The following is an 18,852-nucleotide window of genomic DNA, read 5'->3' as shown; positions in this document are numbered from 1 at the left end:
TCCTACTAGCATATCTCATAAAAGAAATATGTAGTGATTACTAGAATAATCCACATAGACTATAAGCATTGCTACGGAAGATCTAATCTTATCGTAGTCAACTCTTTGAACTTTGTCGTAAACATTTTTGACAAGTCGAGCTTCTTCAAGGATATTTCATCCAAGTCCATCAATTTTATAGATCTATTTACTTTCAAAAAGTATTTATCTATCTTGGATTTCATGGCATATAGCCATTTTAACGGAGTCAGGGCCCATCATAACTTCTTTGTTTGTAGTTGGTTTATCATTATTCAAAAACAATCCTTTGTCCACAAATCATTTATTTGATCACAAAGTAAACCATACATACAAGGTTCAATATGTACTTCGATCTCCATGGCTAAAACACTTTGTAGTCATGGGAGTCATGATCGTTGTGGCCGCTTCCGGAACCAATTCCAATGCTACGCTACTCTGATCATTATGCTCAAGTTCATAAATCTTATCAAGTTCTATTGTCCTCCCACTCAAATACTTCGCTAGAAACAATTTCTTGGAAATAAGAAACATTGACAAACACTTTTGTCTTTGTCTCCATAGTGGGAAGAATTCCCAATTTCTCTGGGATAACCAACAAAGACATTCATCCGATTTTGGTTGTAAACTTATTTACTTATGCTATGCATACCAAAATTTAAGAAAAAACTATTAGGATTCCTACCCATGCCATAACTCGTATGGTGTCATTTCAACGGATCATGATGATGCTCTATTAAGTGTAAAAGCGGTAGTCACTAAAGCATAATCCACAAAAAAAAATATAATGGCATCAATATTTTATCTCATCATTGATCCAACAAGTTTTGGATACATCTCTCGGATACTATATCATCATTATGATATTCCAAGAAATGTGAGTTGTAGAACAATTTCATGACTCTCTTAGATGTTCGCTAAAACTCGGAATTCAAATATTTTCCCAATGATCCAATCATAGATATTTGATTTTTCTATTACGATGATTTCCACTTCATGCTGAAATTTATTTGAATCCATTCAAATGTTTCAAACTTCTTCCTTATTGAATATATCCACATATATATACTCAATTCATTGTTGAAAGTTTTCATGAAGTAGAAGAATCTCCCGCACACAACTATGCCCAGTGAACCATATACATCATCATGTATGTTTCCACTAAGTTAGTTGCCCGTTCAAAACTTGGCCTATGAATGGTATTTTAGTCATTCCTTTTAGAAGAGATTTGCAAGCGCCAAATGATTCATAAATCAAATGACTCCAATAATCAGTTTTCATGGATTTTCTTCATGCGTTCCTTTCCAACATGACCTAAATGGCGGTTCCACAAATAAGTGGAATTCAAATCATTTGCCTTACGGCATTTTAGCGTCAGTGTTATGTATGTGTGTTTCACCATTAAAATTTATAATAACTTATCCATCGTACATGGAGTAATGTCATAATTTGAACAACTCATTGTTTTCATTTGACCAGAGCAAAATAACAATTATTAAGTTCTTTATTATAAATCCTAAGGGCTAGATAGAATGCCAACGACGAACATAATAACACTTTATTTGGTTCCAGACGTGTATTCCTATCATATTCCTTGTCAGTCACTTAGGCCATTGTATTCTTGTATTGCGTTGTTTTGTATGACACTTCATACCAACCAATATGGTACAAATACCCAAGAATTTCATTGTGTGACTTAACTAGGAATATAACCATAACATGTATATCATTTATATACACCTGAGCTAGACATTCTAGTCTTTTCTTTCTTTCTGCCAATAATCTTTTGTAGTTTCTCTTTTAGCTTTCCTCATTATTCAGAAAAACACATCAACTTCAATAACTTCTCGGTTTGTTGGTCAAATACCAATAACCTTGAGGTTCTTACTTTGAAGTTGATCATCATATGACAAGTGTTCCGGATTTCACTATTAGTAACCTTGTAATATGATGAACAATTTCACTCATAATTTTATCCATTGTATCATGATGACTTTCTGAGACCATGTCTGTACATGCTAGGCTCATAAAGTTTTAACCTTGGTATTCGCATGTGCAAATCTGGCTTGCACCCGTTGTATGCACACGTAGAATCTATAACACCCGATCATCACGTGATGCTTCGATACGACGAGTCTTAGCAACGGTGCATACTAAGGATGATAACTTCATGGATATGCGAATATTGTTACTGCCCCAATAGTTGGAGGATTGGGACGCCTTGCATCTTCAACCTTCGTACATTCCCATAAAACTTATGAGTTTATGTAGTCTCACCAAATTATATTCTATCATCTTGCAATAAGGTCTTAGATATCACATATATCTCATACCTTGATTATTTATGAAAACTAAATTTTCAGCTCCTTACTTTTCAAACAGATTTGAACTTTGAGTTTCACGGAGACAAGATAACTTTATGTACTAATTGAAACCATAGCTCTTTGAATCAACAATGTGAGGTTTACTAAAAGTTTGCTATAGGACTTAATCACTTCTTGTTTTTTTTAACAATACGGTACCAGTCCGTAAAGTTTCTTGTCAGATTTTAACATTATTTCTATCTCAATAACAAGACTAGCGCATGGTAGAAAAACGGATGCCAATACTACAAAATTAATTCAAAATACTACTCAGACTATGTTTATGATAATTAGTTCATGTTTTAATCTAATTACTAGTAAACTCCCACTTAATACAACATCCCTCATAGTTGTTAAGTGGTACACGATCCAAATCCACTACACCAAAACCGATCATCACGTGAGATGATGTAGCTTCAATGGTGAACATCAACATGTTGATCATATCATCCATATGACTCGTGTTCAACCTTTCAGTTTCTATTGTCCCGAGGCCATGTCTGTACATGCTAGGCTCGTCAAGCAAACCCAAGTATTCCGCGTGTGCAACATGGCTTACACCCGTTGTATATGAACGTTGAATCTATCACATCCGATCATCACGAGATGCTTTGAAACGATGAACTTTGGCAATGGTGCATACGAGGGGAGAACACTTTATTATCTTGATATTAATGTGAGGGATCATATTATAATGCTACCGTCGCGTTCTAAGCAAAATAAGATGCATAAAGGATTAACATCACATGCAATTCATATGTGATATGATATGGCCCTTTTGTCTTTGCGCCTTTGATCTTCATCTCCAAAGCACGGACATGATCTCCATCATCAACGGGCATGATCTCCATCATCGTCAGCGTAGCGTCAAGGTCCATGGCGCCGTCTTCATGGTTGTTCACCTCATGTAGCAACTATTACAACTACTTTGAAATACTACTCAACATGAAAATGAAAGACAACCATAAGGCTCCTGCCGGTTGCCACAATACAATAATGATCATCTCATACATATTCATCATCACATTATGGCCATATCACATCACCAAACCCTGCAAAAACAAGTTAGATGTCTCTAATTTGGTTTGCATATTTTACGTGGTTTAGGGTTTTCGAGAAAGATCTAATCTACCTACGAATATGAACCACAACGGTGATACTAGTGTTGTCAATAGAAGAGTAAATTGAATCTTCACTATAGTAGGAAAGACAGACACCCGCAAAGCCTCTTATGCAATACAAGTTGCATGTCGAATGAGGAACAAGTCTCATGAACGCGGTCATGTAAAGTTAGTCCGAGCCGCTTCATCCCACTATGCCACAAAGATGCAAAGTACTCAAACTAAAGACAACAAGAGCATCAACGCCCACAAAACTATTGTGTTCTACTCGTGCAACCATCTATTCATAGACACGGCTCTGATACCACTGTAGGGATTCGTTGCATAGAAAACAAAAAATTTCCTACCGCGAGAACGCAATCCAAGCCAAGATGCAATCTAGAAGATGGGAGCAACGAGGGGATGAATGAGACTAACCCTTGAAGATTTCCAAAGCCTATAAGAGTAGGCTCTTATTGCTGCGGTAGACGATCACTTGCCGCTTGCAAAAGCGCGTAGAAGATCTTGATCACGGTGCCACAATCGGGCAGCACCTCCGTACTCGGTCACACGTTCGGTGTTGATGAAGACGACGTCCTTCTCCCCGTTCCAGCGGGCAGCAGAAGTAGTAGCTCCTACTTGAATCCGGCAGCACGACGGCGTGGTGGCGGTGGCGGTGGAGATCTCCGGCGGAGCTTCGCTAAGCGTGCGGGAGAAGAGGAGAGAGGGGGCAGCTAGGGTTTGGGAGAGGGGGTGGCCGGCCTCAAGGGGTGCGGCCAAGCTATGGCTCTGTGGTGGCCGCCCCCCTCCCCTATGCCCCTCAATATATAGGTGGAAGCCCCAAGAGTTGTAGTCCAAGTCTTCGAATAAGACCCCAACACCAAAACTTCCCAAAGGTGGGAAACCTACTCAAGGGGGGAGTCCTACCCAAGGTGGGACTCCCACCTTTTCCTTAGGTGGGGTGGCCGGCCACCATGGGTGGAATCCACCTGGGATTCCTTCCGCTTAGGGCTGGCCGGCCATGCTAGTGGAGTCCCCATTCTTCCGGATTTTTCTAGAACCTTCTAGAACCTGCCATAAATGCACTGGATCATTTCCAAACTTGGAATATGACTTCCTATATATGAATCTTATTCTCCGGACCATTCCGGAACTCCTCGTGATGTCCGGGATCCCATCCGGGACTTCGAACAAAACTTCGAACTCCATTCCATATTCAAGTTCTACCATTTCAACATCAAACCTTAAGTGTGTCACCCTACGGTTCGCGAACTATGTGGACATGGTTGAGTACTCTCTCCACCCAATAACCAATAGCGGGATCTGGAGATCCATAATGGCTCCGACATATTCAATGATGACTTCAGTGATCGAATGAACCATTCACATATGATACCAATTCCCTTTGTCACGCGATATTTTACTTGTCCGAGGTTTGATCATCGGTATCACTCTATACCTTGTTCAACCTCGTCTCCTGACAAGTACTCTTTACTCGTACCGTGGTATGTGGTCTCTTATGAACCATTCATATGCTTGCAAGCTATTAGACGACATTCCACCGAGAGGGCCCAGAGTATATCTATCCGTCATCGGGATGGACAAATCCCACTGTTGATCCATATGCCTCAACTCATACTTTCCGGATACTTAATCCCACCTTTATAACCACCCATTTACGCACTGGTGTTTGATGTAATCAAAGTACCTTTCCGATAAAAGTGATTTACATGATCTCATGGTCATAAGGACTAGGTAACTATGTATCGAAAGCTTATAGCAAATAACTTAATGACGTGATCTTATGCTACGCTTAATTGGGTGTGTCCATTACATCATTCATATAATGACATAACCTTGTTATTAATAACATCCAATGTTCATGATCATGAAACGATGATCATCTATTAATCAACAAGCTAGTTATACAAGAGGCTTACTAGGGACTCCTTGTTGTTCACATAACACACATGTATCAATATTTCGGTTAATACAATTATAGCATGGTATGTAAACATTATCATAAACTCAAAGATATTATAATAACCATTTTATTATTGCCTCTTGGGCATATCTCCAACAATACTCTGGGCCCTCTCGGTGGAATGTCATCTAATGTCTTGCAAGCATATGAATAAGTTCATAAGAGACCACATACCACGATACGAGTAAAGAGTACTTGTCAGGAGACGGGGTTGAACAAGGTATAGAGTGATACCGATGATCAAACCTCGGACAAGTAAAATATCGTGTGACAAAGGGAATTGGTATCGTATGTGAATGGTTCATTCGATCACTAAAGTCATCGTTGAATATGTGGGAGCCATTATGGATCTCCAGATCCCGCTATTGGTTATTGGTCGGAGAGTGTACTCAACCATGTCCGCATAGTTCACGAACCGTAGGGTGACACACTTAAGGTTTGATGTTGAAATGGTAGAACTTGAAATATGGAATGGAGTTCGAATATTTGTTCGAAGTCCCAGATGAGATCCCGGACATCACGAGGAGTTCCGGAATGGTCCGGAGAATAAGATTCATATATAGGAAGTCATTTTATAAGATTTAAAATGATCCGGAAAGTTCTACGAAAGGTTCTAGAAGGTTCTAGAAAAGTCCGGAAGAAACCACTTTGGAAGGCGGAGTCCCAAAGGGACTCCACCACCATGGCCGGCCAACCCTAAGGGGAAGGAGTCCCAAGTGGACTCCCCTAAGGGGGCCGGCCACCCCCTCCCAAGGAAGGGTGGGAATCCCACCTCTAGTGGGAGTCCTAGCTTGGGTAGGTTTCATGTGATATGGAAGGTTTTGGTTTGGGGTCTTATTCGAAGACTTGTAGACCAACTCTTGGGTGTTCCACCTATATAATGAGGGACAAGGGGAGGGGGCCGGCCACCCCAAGACCACAAGGTGGCCGCACCCCCTAGTGGCCGGCGCCCCCCTCTCCCAAACCCTAGCGGCCCTCTCTCCTCCACCACTTCCCGCACGCTTAGCGAAGCTCCGCCGGGTTTTCTCCACCACCACCGACACCACGCCGTCGTGCTGCCGGATTCAAGAGGAGCTACTACTTCCGCTGCCCGCTGGAATGGGGAGGTGGACGTCGTCTTCATCAACAACCGAACGTGTGACCGAGTACGGAGGTGCTGCCCGTTCGTGGCGCCGTGATCAAGATCTTCTACGCGCTTTTGCAAGCGGCAAGTGAACGTCTACCGCAGCAACAAGAGCCTCATCTTGTAGGCTTTGGAATCTCTTCAAGGGTGAGTCTCGATCATCCCCTCGTTGCTACCGTCTTCTAGATTGTATCTTGGCTTGGATTGCGTGTTCGCGGTAGGAAATTTTTTGTTTTCTATGCAACGAATCCCTACAACACCTCCATGGAGGACCCATGGAACGAGGTAACTACGGTTTGCTTCCTTTTTGAACCCTATTGTGTTGGTGTAGATGGATCTGTGGATGGATGAGTATTGGGCTAATATTTGCGCCGATTTTATTCCATTTTGCTTTGATCCCTCCTTGATTTCGTTTAAGATTTGGGGTTCGGCCGTTCGGTTAATTTATGCAAGTAATAATGGGATCTCAATCAGTTAATTTATGCAAGTAATCATAGGATCTCAATTAGTTATTTTAATGCACGAATCAAAAGATATCAACCGTTTAATTTTGCAAATAATCTGGAATGTGTTCAAGTTCAGATCTGGAATCTGTATCTTTGCCTATGATGAATCGGTGGGCACAGATTTTTACACGGAGGGTTCAGCGAACCATTTCTGTGTACAAATCTGTTGTGCATGAGCTTTGGTTCGCTTACACCGTCCCTGTAGACATATAATCGTGTCCACTCTAACTGAGGCTGCCTCTGTTTTTCCTAACTTTGTTATCATCCACGTTAGTCATCGTTGCAACTCATTCACTAATAAATTCCCGTTTGATATGGATCAGCTGTCTGGCAGCGACGTCGGCAGCGACGACGAGCACCATGACGTCAAGACTCGCCAGGTGCTGCGGAGGCTGCAGGTCGGCCAGTACGTCTCCTACCTCGCCATCGCCAAGGGTGTCTACAGGTGCCCCTTCCGCACTAGGAGGCTCGGCGGCACTGACTTCAACTGCCTCCTCACGCATGCCGAGAACATCGGCCACACCAACCCCAAGGTCGGCGCGTCGGTGAACCCCAACTCCTTCCGCGCCAAGCACTTGGCGCTCGGCATGCACTTCCGCAGCATCCAGCGGGTGGAGATCTCCGGCGGGCGCATGCCTCCGCTCAAGCCCAAGGCTCCCAAGGGGAGCAACAAGTGGAGGCAGAGGCAGATGGGGCAGGCGGAGTCCTGGACGTGTGCTGTTGTTGCCTCCTCCATTTTGTTGTTGGGATCCCTTTGTTGTTAGCTAGGGATCCCTCGTTGTTATGTTGTTAGTATGATGGTGCTGTACTGCTGTGAAGAACCTCGAACCCTACTATGTTTGGCTGCTGAATGCAGCTTATTATCTATATTATCTATCCCTATTCTACTATATGACCTTGTGAATTTATCGTACATTCCCTGTAGATTTGCTTCTAGATTTAACTACATACATATGGACCAGATGGAGTACTAGATTGGGCTCCCTACTAGATTTGCTGCCATATTGGGAAAACAACGAGGGCCAAAAGGCACAAATAATAATTGAAGAAAGACAGAAACACAAGCTTCTCTAGATTTAATACTAATTAGGTGAAAAAAGGCAGAGAGAAGGAGGCAAAAAAGGTACTCTTAAAAGGGAAATGCCAATGGCCGAGAGAGACAAAACCCAGCTCCTGCTCACGTGCAACCAAACGCTATCTCGTCATGTCCCACGCGGTCCCTTTCTACCAGCCCCACGCGACGTGGGCCCACACGACGCGGCCTCACACGTCAGCACGGAGCGGTCAACTTAACGGGAATCCTGCCGTCTGAGCTGCTTCTGCGGGTTTCAAACAAGCACTTGGGGAAAACAGAGGAAAAACTAAGGAGCTGGGGAAAACTGAGCACAACTAAGGAACTGAGGGCACGAAAATAGAAATCCCTATTTTGTTTGCAACTTTTATCACCCAAATAGGTAAAAACTTGGTACTTTATTTAGAAACTAGAGATTAAACTAAAATAAAACTAGCATGCTACAACAATAACTCAAAATAAAACCCAAATATAAAAACATCTTGGGTTGGCTCCCGTAAAGCGTTTCCTTTATAGCCATATAGCTAGGATTACTTACTTATTTTAACAGGAACAATTATGTTGCAGGAGTGATGTTTCTTGATAATCTCCTTCTCATCATTAGAAATAATATATGACACCAATATGCCAGGGTCCCATGGTGTGATAATACCAATAAATATTTTTAACACTTTAAATCACATTAGCACACAACATGAAATATGCAACAGGTAGTAACAAAGTCTTACTTTTTTCCCTATGCATTGGGATTTTATATATGAATGAATCATATCCAATAGGAGTATACCAAAGCATATCTATGGTAGATAAATTCAACTTATAATTATCATTAGCATAGAGAGGGTGCTTATATCCCCCTCTTTCATAATAATTGCAATTACTAGAAGAAAAGTTAATAGTGTGACTATTTGAATCATGCATCTTAGAGAATTGTGGCATATAAAGAGGATAATTAAAATTATTAAGATATTAATAATCATGCTTTACTCTTTCAAAATAATTATTAGTGCAACTTTTAATCATGAGATCATTGCTGCAAGAATATTTTCCATAGGCATAAGATAGCCTCAAACGATACTAGTATTTCTCAACATAAGCATATTTCTCCTCTATTGTGTGAATATGAGATTTTAATAATAGCATGGGATTCTCATGGATGAGAACATTATCACAAACAACAAGTTTATCATTTTCATCTTCACATAACATAGTATTTTCTAAGAATGGAGGATTCTCAAGCATAAATAGGCCATCATCTAGAGCATAATCAGTTTTAGAGTTATCATCACATGTTGGTGGTGAAGAAGGTGAAAGATCCCACTCTTCCCCAAGCTTAGATGGAACTATCACTTCATCATTTTCTTCTTTATGTAATAGGCCAGTGTTTTCTTGAGTTGCACGGTATCTCTCATTACAGTCAAGAACATAGATATTATCAGAAAAGTCGCCTATGCAATGATTTAAGATAATAGAGACCTCAAAATCACAATCATGAGTCACACCACTAATTTCATAGACCTCATTAAGGAAAGTTTTAAATTCAAAGGCTGTCATAAAGCTCACAAATTGTTCTACTTCTTCCATCCTATGAACATAACTGTAAGTATGATAGGTGGCAATTGTATGTTATTCATGGGATCTACATTGAAAATCAAAGTGTTCACCACAACAGTACAAAAGCTACAAGACCTTTCATAATGTGCAAGCAACTCAGTAGCAGCTTTATTTAGATGCCTTAAGAAACTTTTAAATCGTTTTCCTTCACATGATTCTCTACATTTCATAAATATCATAGCATTTTTATATTTCTCTTTCAATGTGACACTTTCTTGACTAGTAGCCATACCACGAGTATTTTTTATATTTTCCATTTCCATTTTTATGGGTTTTTGTGTTTTAAGGAAAGAACAAGAAAGTAAAGACTAAAAACAAGACAAATAAAGTACTTTGCAAAATCTAAAAGAGATAAGAGAGCTCACAGTGGTGCAACCTCCCCAAGCTTAGGTATTTGCACTAAGTTGAAGATGAAGGCAAAGGTGCTAGAAAATGTCTAGTAATTGCTGTGGGAATTGCTTCTCACGCAACAACCACTGTGATGTAACTCTTTCCACTCCCCGGCAATGGCGCCAGAAAATATCTTGATGGCGTTGGGACTCCAAGTGCAGAGTGTTGTGTTAGTAGAGTATTTTCCTCAGAAGGGTGACTCGAGAGTTTATATCGCACTCTCGGAGAATGGAAAAAAGAGTTGTCTCCCCCTCTCTTCTTCTAGCAATCCTGCAAAATAGAATAAAGCCTTGTGTCCCCAACTTCACCGTGTGTTTGTCAAGCACAAGGTTTCGTGTAAGTAAAAGTAAATGTAGTAACTGAAGTAAAGTAAACTAAACAACTGAAATAAACTAAATAAAAGCGGTAAAGGTTTGTTTATTTTGGGGTTTTGAGTGCAAAGAAAGAAAATTATTTTTGTATTTTTGGATAAAATAGTGATGGAAATAAAAAAAAGTAAGACAAAAGTGATGGAAAGGTGTTTCTTATGATTAAAATTAGACCGAGGTTCACGGGTTCACTTGACTATTAATTCTTTTAAGTTGTAGTGAACAGTAACAATTCATCAATGAGATATAAAGAAAATAACTTCAACATGTATAACATAAGCATCCATATGGGCATCACATCCTAACATAGAGATGATGCAACACATCTCTCTTATACTCCACAAGATAGGAATAACTTCATTAAGCAATCTTGTATTAAGAACTAACAGAGTATAGCCATAAGTACTTTGACATGATGTTTGAATATCAAATATGCTACCTTGAACAAACAAGATCATTACTTTTGCCACGTAATGAACATAGCACATGCATTCACTTTATCCCTAGTGAGATAGCAAAAGAAAAAAAGGCAAAGTCATAATAGATCATGAATTTGTTGTCACTATTCAATCACCAAAACCATGTTATTCCATCTAACACACACACATCACCCCACACACATTCTTGCATACAAGTTGGATCAGAACCAATACTTAAGAACCGGGTACATAATATGCATCTAATAATACATCTTACATAAAGTATAGCAAAATCTCATGGTATCATATCATAGAATAAAGATCGACCACATAGGTATTGCAAATATGACCATAATCATGTTGGGCGGCTCATATGGTACTAAGAACTATGAAAAACATGAGAGAAATAGATCACGCTACTACCACGAACACGTAGTCCAGAGGTGGAATACTTCCTCTTGATCATGGTGATGATGAGGAAGATGTTGGAGAAGGTGGAGATCCCTCTGACGGCGGCTCCGACGGAGTTTCCCCCTCCAGTATTCACTGCTGCAACCTCTATTTTTCTGTTTCTGTGTTTCTGCGTCGCTCTCCTCCCGAGAACCCTTGGGGGCCATATATACAGCGGTTTTTAGATTAAAATACGTCGGTGGGCGAAAGAATCAAGCGATTTGGACGATCGACGACCAAAAGAGCCTAGGTGACGCGCCCTACTTGTCCGGGCGCGCCACCTACATCTTTTGGACCTCATGACTCTCTAGGTGTGCTTCCAGTGCCCAGGTTGCTTCTCCCGATAAAAAATTAACCCTCCAAAAATTCTAGCTCAATTTGACTCCGCATAGGTCTTCTGAAAGTGAAAAATATACAAAAGAGGGAATTCCTGTTCTGTAGAGTTATAAACCAAATAAAGAGGATCACTGGTAAATCCCCATAAATCAATGTAAAATATGGTATTATCATCATATATGTTGCAAATATGTGGGAATTCATTCTAATAAAGGACAAAGTTCATGTATGCATTTTACATGCATCAGGTGCGCAAGACCGAATTCCACCCGATCAGCAATCTCCAGGTTTGATTCACCCAATGAGCATCGGCGGAGCCTTCCGGAACACGACTCATCCGCCAGATCGATGAGGACAAGCACCGGGAGATCTACATCTTGACGTGAGAAGAAATCTTAGGACCGCCGCCATTGTTCGCAAGACTAGCAGGTCCCCACACCGTTGGTCGTCTCCAATGCAGAATAGGGAGAAGAGGAAAAAAGGGGATCTAGTGTAGGGCATTGACCTAACCCCATTGATCTCCAGATTGGGCCGCAACCCTCCACCAGATTACGTGGGACAGGGCGGCGCCACGACGGCGACTCACCCCTCCTCCTTGACACCTCCCGTCAAAGTGCCTCGGGCGCTGGCCGGGATGTCCCAAGTACAAATACTTCATCCGTTCTAAAAAGGATATCCTAACTTTGCATGTATCTACATGCTAAAATATGATGTGGGCTCTATCGTAAACCTGGTGTAATGTAACCGCTCCATCACATGTGTGATTCGTCGTGTACGTCGTATTGGAGGACGTCTCAGAATCGATACATGCGGATTTTAGCGGAATCAGTGGAACCCTCATGGTACCTGTTTTGTGGCATCACAAGTTGGTGCGGATTTTAGCGGAATCACTGGAACCCTCATGGTACCTGTTTTGTGGCATCACAAGTTGGTATTAGATACATAGGAATCTAGATAAGCCATCCTTTTTCGGAAGAGGGGAGTATTATATTTATAGCATGTTGTATAAATCTTATTTTACTTGCTCTAAGAAGCCCAAAACCAGTATGGAGGGAGTAGTTGGAGAGGGAACTAGAAATATCTATTAAATGTCAAAATGGTAAATACTAGAATGTCAAGTACAATTAAAATATAGGAGAGAGAATATTTTGAGCCTTCATATAGACGAGAAATTATGACAATACAAATCCAAATCAGCAACATAGGTTCATCAAGTGGTACTAATTCAAATAACATAGAGTGATGCCAATACAAATTCAAATGACATAGTGATGACAGTACAAATTCAAATGACATGACAGGACAAATTTAAAGGACATTAGGACAATACATATACAGATCAGTAATATAACACTCGGCCTTGTTCTTCTCCTCTTTCCAATCAAGCCTAACACTAGGCTCCACCTCCTCTTCTAGACAAGTGAATACATAAGGCATCAGGGTACTCATTTACATTGCCTCTTATGCTGTGATACAGATAAAGTATTATGCTGTGATACAGATAAAGTATTATGTCGTGCTACAGATACAAGCTGCATAGCACATCTGCCACTTATGTTGTGATACAGATAAGTAGCCTCTTATGTTGTGAATTTTGTGATACAGACAACTTTTATTTTAGAGCAGAGCCTCACAAAAATCATAGATCAGCAGAATCTATTTTATTCACATGGAAGGAAACCCTAGAGAAACTGACCTAATCTTTTGGGCTTCAGCTGTTTGGGACGTATAAGCTGGGATAGAAGCCCAAAAGAAGTCACCCTAAGATTGCCATGGACTAGGGTTGGGGGAATCTTTTTAGACAAAGAGCACAAGCTGCTACAGATGATCTAAGATTGCCACTCTGCCTTGAACAAGAGGACTGATTAAGTGGTTCTACTGACTTATGTACAAAGATAATGCTCTGAGATAAACAATACACAAAGTATCCACCAAAACAACTAGCAGAGCAACATTAAAGGACGTAAATACATGTTAGCAGATCTAGACATTTTTACCAGTCAATCTCATAAAGGTTGAAATGTTAGAAACATAGGAAACAATTGATTCCAGTGCATTCAATGGAATGTGCACAGAACATTTGCCCAACAAAGGTTTAGAGCTACATATTACTCAACATTTAACTCTAAATAGTTCTGTTCGATACCCAAAACACTTATCCACCAAAAAATCTGAAACTGCAGCACACTGACTTAAAAAAACAAGACTTAGATGATGCCAATTTTGTTGGCCACATCAAGAGCATCGTAGTCTGGCGTGAGCTTCACATAGGCCTTCTTCTTCCCGTCAGGCCTACAAGACCACAATATTCGTTCAGCTCACCAAACAAGATGCAGCTAACACGAATGGATAACAAAAGAGAATAGACAAAGGTAATGACCTGATCAGAGTATTGACTTTCTTAGCTTGGATGTCGTACATCTTCTTGACAGCTGCCTTGATCATCTTCTTGTCAGACTTGAGGTCAACGATAAAGACAAGGGTGTTGTTGTCTTCGATCTTCTTCATCGCAGATTCAGTAGTGAGGGGGTACTTGAGGATCTGGTACTGGTCAAGCTTATTTCTGCCAGGCGCACTCTTTCTTGGGTATTTGGGGTCTCTAGGCTTCTTGAGTGTCCGCGGTCGGTGGAACGTCACAGACGTGCGGATCTTCTTTGACTTGCTCTTTAAACTTCCGGCCTTGACTGCCTTGGCGACCTTCAAGGCTTGTGCCTTTCCATCGGACTTCTTAGCAGGGACCTAACCAAATCAAGATACAGAATACAAGATGTGAGGCTATTTCAGATCAAAGCACAAGCATCTGGATGTTCTACTTACAGTATACAAACTCATGCTACACCACAAATTGAATGAATGAATAAAAGAGCAACGATTTTGGCGGTGCATTCTGGGATCAGAAATGGTTAGTTTCATTCGTCACGTAATGATCAGAAACACGGACCAATAGTTCTTCATCATGTCCCGAAAAGCTAAATTCGTCGGCTGACAAGCTAGTAGCTAATACACTATGATAGTATCAAAATTGCAGCACATGAATAAACGATGTGACAAGCGTATCACTACTGTCAGAAAAATTATAATGTGACCGAAAAGAAATAAATAGCAGTGAATATGGCATTCAGAATGAGTAGGAGGATTTGATCATCAAATGTCAGAAATCATAGGTTTTCCTCATCATGCCAACACCGCCAACACCATTATCATAACACAAAAAGAAGAAATCATCAGCAAATAAAACTATTCAGCGTTCTCTCAGACAAATGCCTCGTTTGTCCCCATGGTTTAAAGAATGGATTATATCGGACTCGTCATCTGTGTTTGTTCATCACAGAGAACCACATGATGCAAAAACAAACGGCATACAAATCAATAGCACAAGCAAATCTACTTATCCTACCGAATCAAAAGAAGCACCACTGCCTCCAAATAATACGAGCACGATGAGATGTTGATGGGATCATAAAGCAGAGGTGAGAACCGTGAACAAACCTTGGCCTTCATCACAGCAGTGGCGGCGGAGCACGTCTGCTTGGGCGGCGGCGGAGATGGTGATTTGGTTGGACCGGTGGCGGCGGCTGGTACTTATAGGTCTTTGCGGTAAAGGAAAACCCTAAGCGGGCTGGACTGGTCACAAGTGGACGGTTCAGATTTGACCGATGCGCCCATTGGGGCTCTGTTCGGTGGGCCTAGTGGTAGGCATTCGTTAATCTTGTGTGAGGAGACTTTGGCCCATAACTTGGCCCCTCCACCAACCATAGCTAGTTTTTTTTTTTTCTTCTTTGGATCAGAAACATAGCTAGCTAACCTGGCCCTGTCTCCGTTCTTTTTATTTGGAAAAACTATATAAAGAAGACTTCCATTTGGTGCTAAAATATATGGAATTTTATTTATAAATCAAGTTTAACAGTACTAGTACATATCAGTAATATATATTGTCTTTATGGGTGCAAGTAGCTCCTTTGGATAAAGGTTTTTTTATTAAACTAAAATGTTCACACCAATGTGATATAAGAAAATAGAGTTCACACAGTGGCGGAGGAGCCATTGTGGGCTTGTGGCGAGCTATGGCTTCTGCCATACCTTAATCTAGCTCAATTCTAAATGCTCATTAGTGAATACCCTAATCTAGCTCAATTCTAAATGCTCATTAGTGAAAAACGGGACTGTACTCTTGTACTATTTTCCAGAGAAGAATGGCATGTTCATGGTCAGGAGTACTTACCGTCTGGCGCTACACAAACAGATGATGAACCAGGACCGAGGTGCGACCAGCTCTCGGCCAGATGGTGCAAGCCATAGCTGGAAACTAATATGGCAATGCCCAGTACCGCCTAAGATCAAGGTTCTGGCATGGAGGGTCTGTCGGAATGCTGTAGCTACACAGCTAAATATGAAGAAACGTGGTATGGCAATATCGGCCTTATGCCAATTATGTGGAACAGAGGATGAAGATACTTATCACACTTTTATTCGCTGCCCTCATGCTCGCGCTCTATGGTGTGCCATGACTGAAGTCTGGGAGCTACCGGAGGATAGATTGGCTGATACACCTGCTTCATGCCATCCCAGAAAATCAGCGAGCAAGGACACTCATGGTCATATGGAGAATCTGGCATGCACACAATGAAATGACTCATAACAAGCCGTGTCCTCCAATTGAAAGCTCCCGAAGGTTTTTGGTAAGTTATTCAGATTCTCTTATGCTAATAAAGCAATTCCCTGATGCAGATATCTCAAAAGGAAAAATGGTAGTGGACCACCACCGGGGCTTTAAGAAGAACAACAAGCCAGTCGAGGATACGACGAAGGTGAAGATGAAGTGGATCCCACCAGGGGATAATGAGGTTAAGCTCAACGTGGATGGCGCTTTCTCGAGGGAGGACCGGGCAGGCATTGGCATCTTGCGTGACCAACAAGGGGCGGTCATCTTCACGGCTTGTCGTCAACTGCAGAAGTGTCGCGATGCTACGGAAGCAGAGATCATGGCGATTGAGGAGGGGGTGACCCTTGCCCTGCAATGGACTGACCTGAGGCTCATAGTGGAATCTGATTGCTCGACGGTCGTCGAGCTGATCACTGGAACCAAACCAAACAGATCCGCCTATACTTTCAGGATAAATGTAATACGAGAGTTGTTAAGGGAAAGAGGAAGTAGATTAGCAAAAATAAGTAGAGATGCAAATATGGTTAGCCATGGTCTAGCCCAGCTAGGTAAGGTTCATGGACGAACTCAGGTGTGGCTTCATGAATCTCCATCGGAGGTTACTGAAGCGATCACCAGTGATTGTAATCTCAATTCTAGTTAATAAATTTCTCTTTTCCCCGCAAAAAAAAAGAAACCCACGAAGAATTTGCTTTTCATGTATGTGTAAATTTTATCAGAACTTGGGGTACCAATTGGACCATGGTCAACCTTCTTGCAGGGCATTCCATGCCGCAATATGGTGGGAACGCCCTAGCAACTGGGGCAGTAGTATCACTTTCGTGGGGAGCAATTTGATAAAAAAAAATGTTAAAAAATGTTCTCTAAGGGTGCCATTTTCTAACCACTATCCTTCCATGCCATCAGACCTGCCCAAAATGAATCTACTACTACCTCAGGACTGATTTAATCGACGCACTCTCACGCCTAGCTCCCGCGTCGTACGTACTAGCTCCCGCGTCGATTAAATCGGTCCGGAGGGAGTAGTTTCCAATAAAGTTGGGAGATAGCAGCCGAGGCTAACATTTTTTCTTCTTGTCCAATCAATAAACCAAAACTGTGGATGAGGTGTGGAAGGGTAATTGACTTCAATGTTTTTTTTTACTACTGCTACGATGACACTGTGGTAGAAAATTATAGAAATATCTAGTTCTTTGGTTTTTAATTAGTGATATTTACTCATCTAAATCCATGTGCACTCTGCCACCCTGGTAAATTTTATAGGGGTGTAACCAACTTTTCTTGCAGCACTTCGAGGCTTGAAAGTACCACTAGAATCTGAGGAAAAGGGGAATGCGCAAACCTCTAGAACGTGAGCCTTGCAAAGATATAGAATATGTGAATCATCTATTTTTTTGAATGTGTAGTTGCTAGATTGCTTTGGGAGGAAGTTTTTCATGTTCTACCATATTATCATCATGAAACTGGTTGGCAAAGCAATAGACGAACCGATATGTGAGTCTAGAGACAGAGGTGATGAGGAGGCGGCCAAAGTAAATCCATCTAGGTTATCGTCTCCTCCCCGACGATGTTGGCGGTCTACTCCGCTTCCCGTGTCTTTGGGGCCTTTGAGGTATGGCAGACCACGATCCCTCACCGACCGGAGGATTCTTTTAGTGTCTTTCTCGGGATAGTGATACGATAACTACATCCTAAAGTTAGAATAAGGTCCTCCCTGTGCTATCCTCACTCCGGTTGGTATGTGAAGTTCGTGTGCCTTGTCATCTCCTGGGATCCGGTCGGTTTTCGTATTCATTGGTGTGCTTTCAGTTCAGTCTCTTACGATCTTCGGTTGCTCTAGTGCACTGGTTTTTTGGGGCCTCAGCACGAGTGCACGACAACTTACCGTCTATCTACTAAAACAACTCTACTACGACAAGCTTTGCAGGGCTTGGATGATGGGGGTTGGCGAAGATGGTGCCGTGCATTCGGCTCGCGCTAGTGTCTGTAGGTGTTCCAAAGACTTATTTGTAATTTTATAACTTTTGAGGCTGTTTGTACTGCTATTGATGATTATTAATTGATCGATGTTGTTGATGATTATTAATTGATCAACATAATTTTCGCAAAAAATATATGAAATATGTATGAACCGGAAATCTCCTCAAGGAGGAGGAGGGGGAATGGGAACTTAATAAATTCTTCGACATGGTGATGATCAGGCTCAAGATCCCTCGAATGTTTTTCTTTCGAACAAACGATCCCTCGAATGTTGTTGGCGGGCTAAAATGCAACTACTTCGGATATGGAAGACATCTCTTCAAAAGGAGCAACTCAGGTTGACCGAATCTTTGTGGCGTACCTCACTTATCAACTCTGTGGTCACGGGACGCCGGAGCGGCGGCTCGGGGCTGGTGGTCGTAGCCTGGTTGCTCCGACCGTGCGGGTGGTGGGGCAACATGATGTG

The 18,852-nt window shown here is 41.6% G+C and overlaps 2 protein-coding genes and 3 non-coding genes across 5 annotated transcripts in view; 1 reads left to right on the top strand and 4 right to left on the bottom strand.

Moving 5' to 3' along the window:
* Positions 1–13,764: 13,764 nt before the first annotated feature.
* LOC127327154 (large ribosomal subunit protein uL23) overlaps positions 13,765–18,852 on the bottom strand; it is a 48,252-nt gene continuing 43,164 nt past the window's right edge. The window contains exons 2-4 of the mRNA XM_051353935.1: positions 15,233–15,288; positions 14,124–14,482; positions 13,765–14,035 (exon numbers count right to left, since the gene is read on the bottom strand). Of these exons, the coding sequence (XP_051209895.1) occupies positions 13,951–14,035; positions 14,124–14,482; positions 15,233–15,244 (456 nt within the window). The 5' untranslated portion in view covers positions 15,245–15,288 and the 3' untranslated portion in view covers positions 13,765–13,950. The remainder of the gene's footprint in view (positions 14,036–14,123; positions 14,483–15,232; positions 15,289–18,852) is intronic.
* On the bottom strand, positions 14,633–14,706 carry LOC127327163 (small nucleolar RNA SNORD18). The gene has a single exon (XR_007868415.1). It is a non-coding gene; the product is annotated as a small nucleolar RNA SNORD18 (small nucleolar RNA).
* On the bottom strand, positions 14,862–14,926 carry LOC127327169 (small nucleolar RNA Z105). Its single transcript, XR_007868421.1, has one exon. It is a non-coding gene; the product is annotated as a small nucleolar RNA Z105 (small nucleolar RNA).
* Positions 14,991–15,077, bottom strand: LOC127327168 (small nucleolar RNA SNOR75). Its single transcript, XR_007868420.1, has one exon. It is a non-coding gene; the product is annotated as a small nucleolar RNA SNOR75 (small nucleolar RNA).
* On the top strand, positions 16,248–17,049 carry LOC139838018 (uncharacterized). Its single transcript, XM_071827369.1, has 2 exons — positions 16,248–16,338; positions 16,472–17,049. The coding sequence occupies exons 1-2, from the start codon at positions 16,248–16,250 to the stop codon at positions 17,047–17,049; spliced, it is 669 nt and encodes a 222-aa protein (XP_071683470.1).

The sequence above is a fragment of the Lolium perenne genome, chromosome 3 (assembly GCF_019359855.2).
Source record: "Lolium perenne isolate Kyuss_39 chromosome 3, Kyuss_2.0, whole genome shotgun sequence".
Lineage (NCBI taxonomy): Eukaryota > Viridiplantae > Streptophyta > Magnoliopsida > Poales > Poaceae > Lolium > Lolium perenne.
Note: the sequence above shows the minus strand (reverse complement) of the source record. Positions and strands in the feature narration are given on the sequence as shown.

Excerpts from the sequence above, each read along its gene's own strand:
- LOC139838018 (XM_071827369.1), top strand. The coding sequence starts at position 16,248 with ATGACTGAAGTCTGGGAGCTACCGGAGGATAGATTGGCTGATACACCT. Across the intron at positions 16,339-16,471 it reads AGCGAGCAAGGACACTCATG|ATATCTCAAAAGGAAAAATG; the intron begins GTCATATGGAGA and ends TCCCTGATGCAG.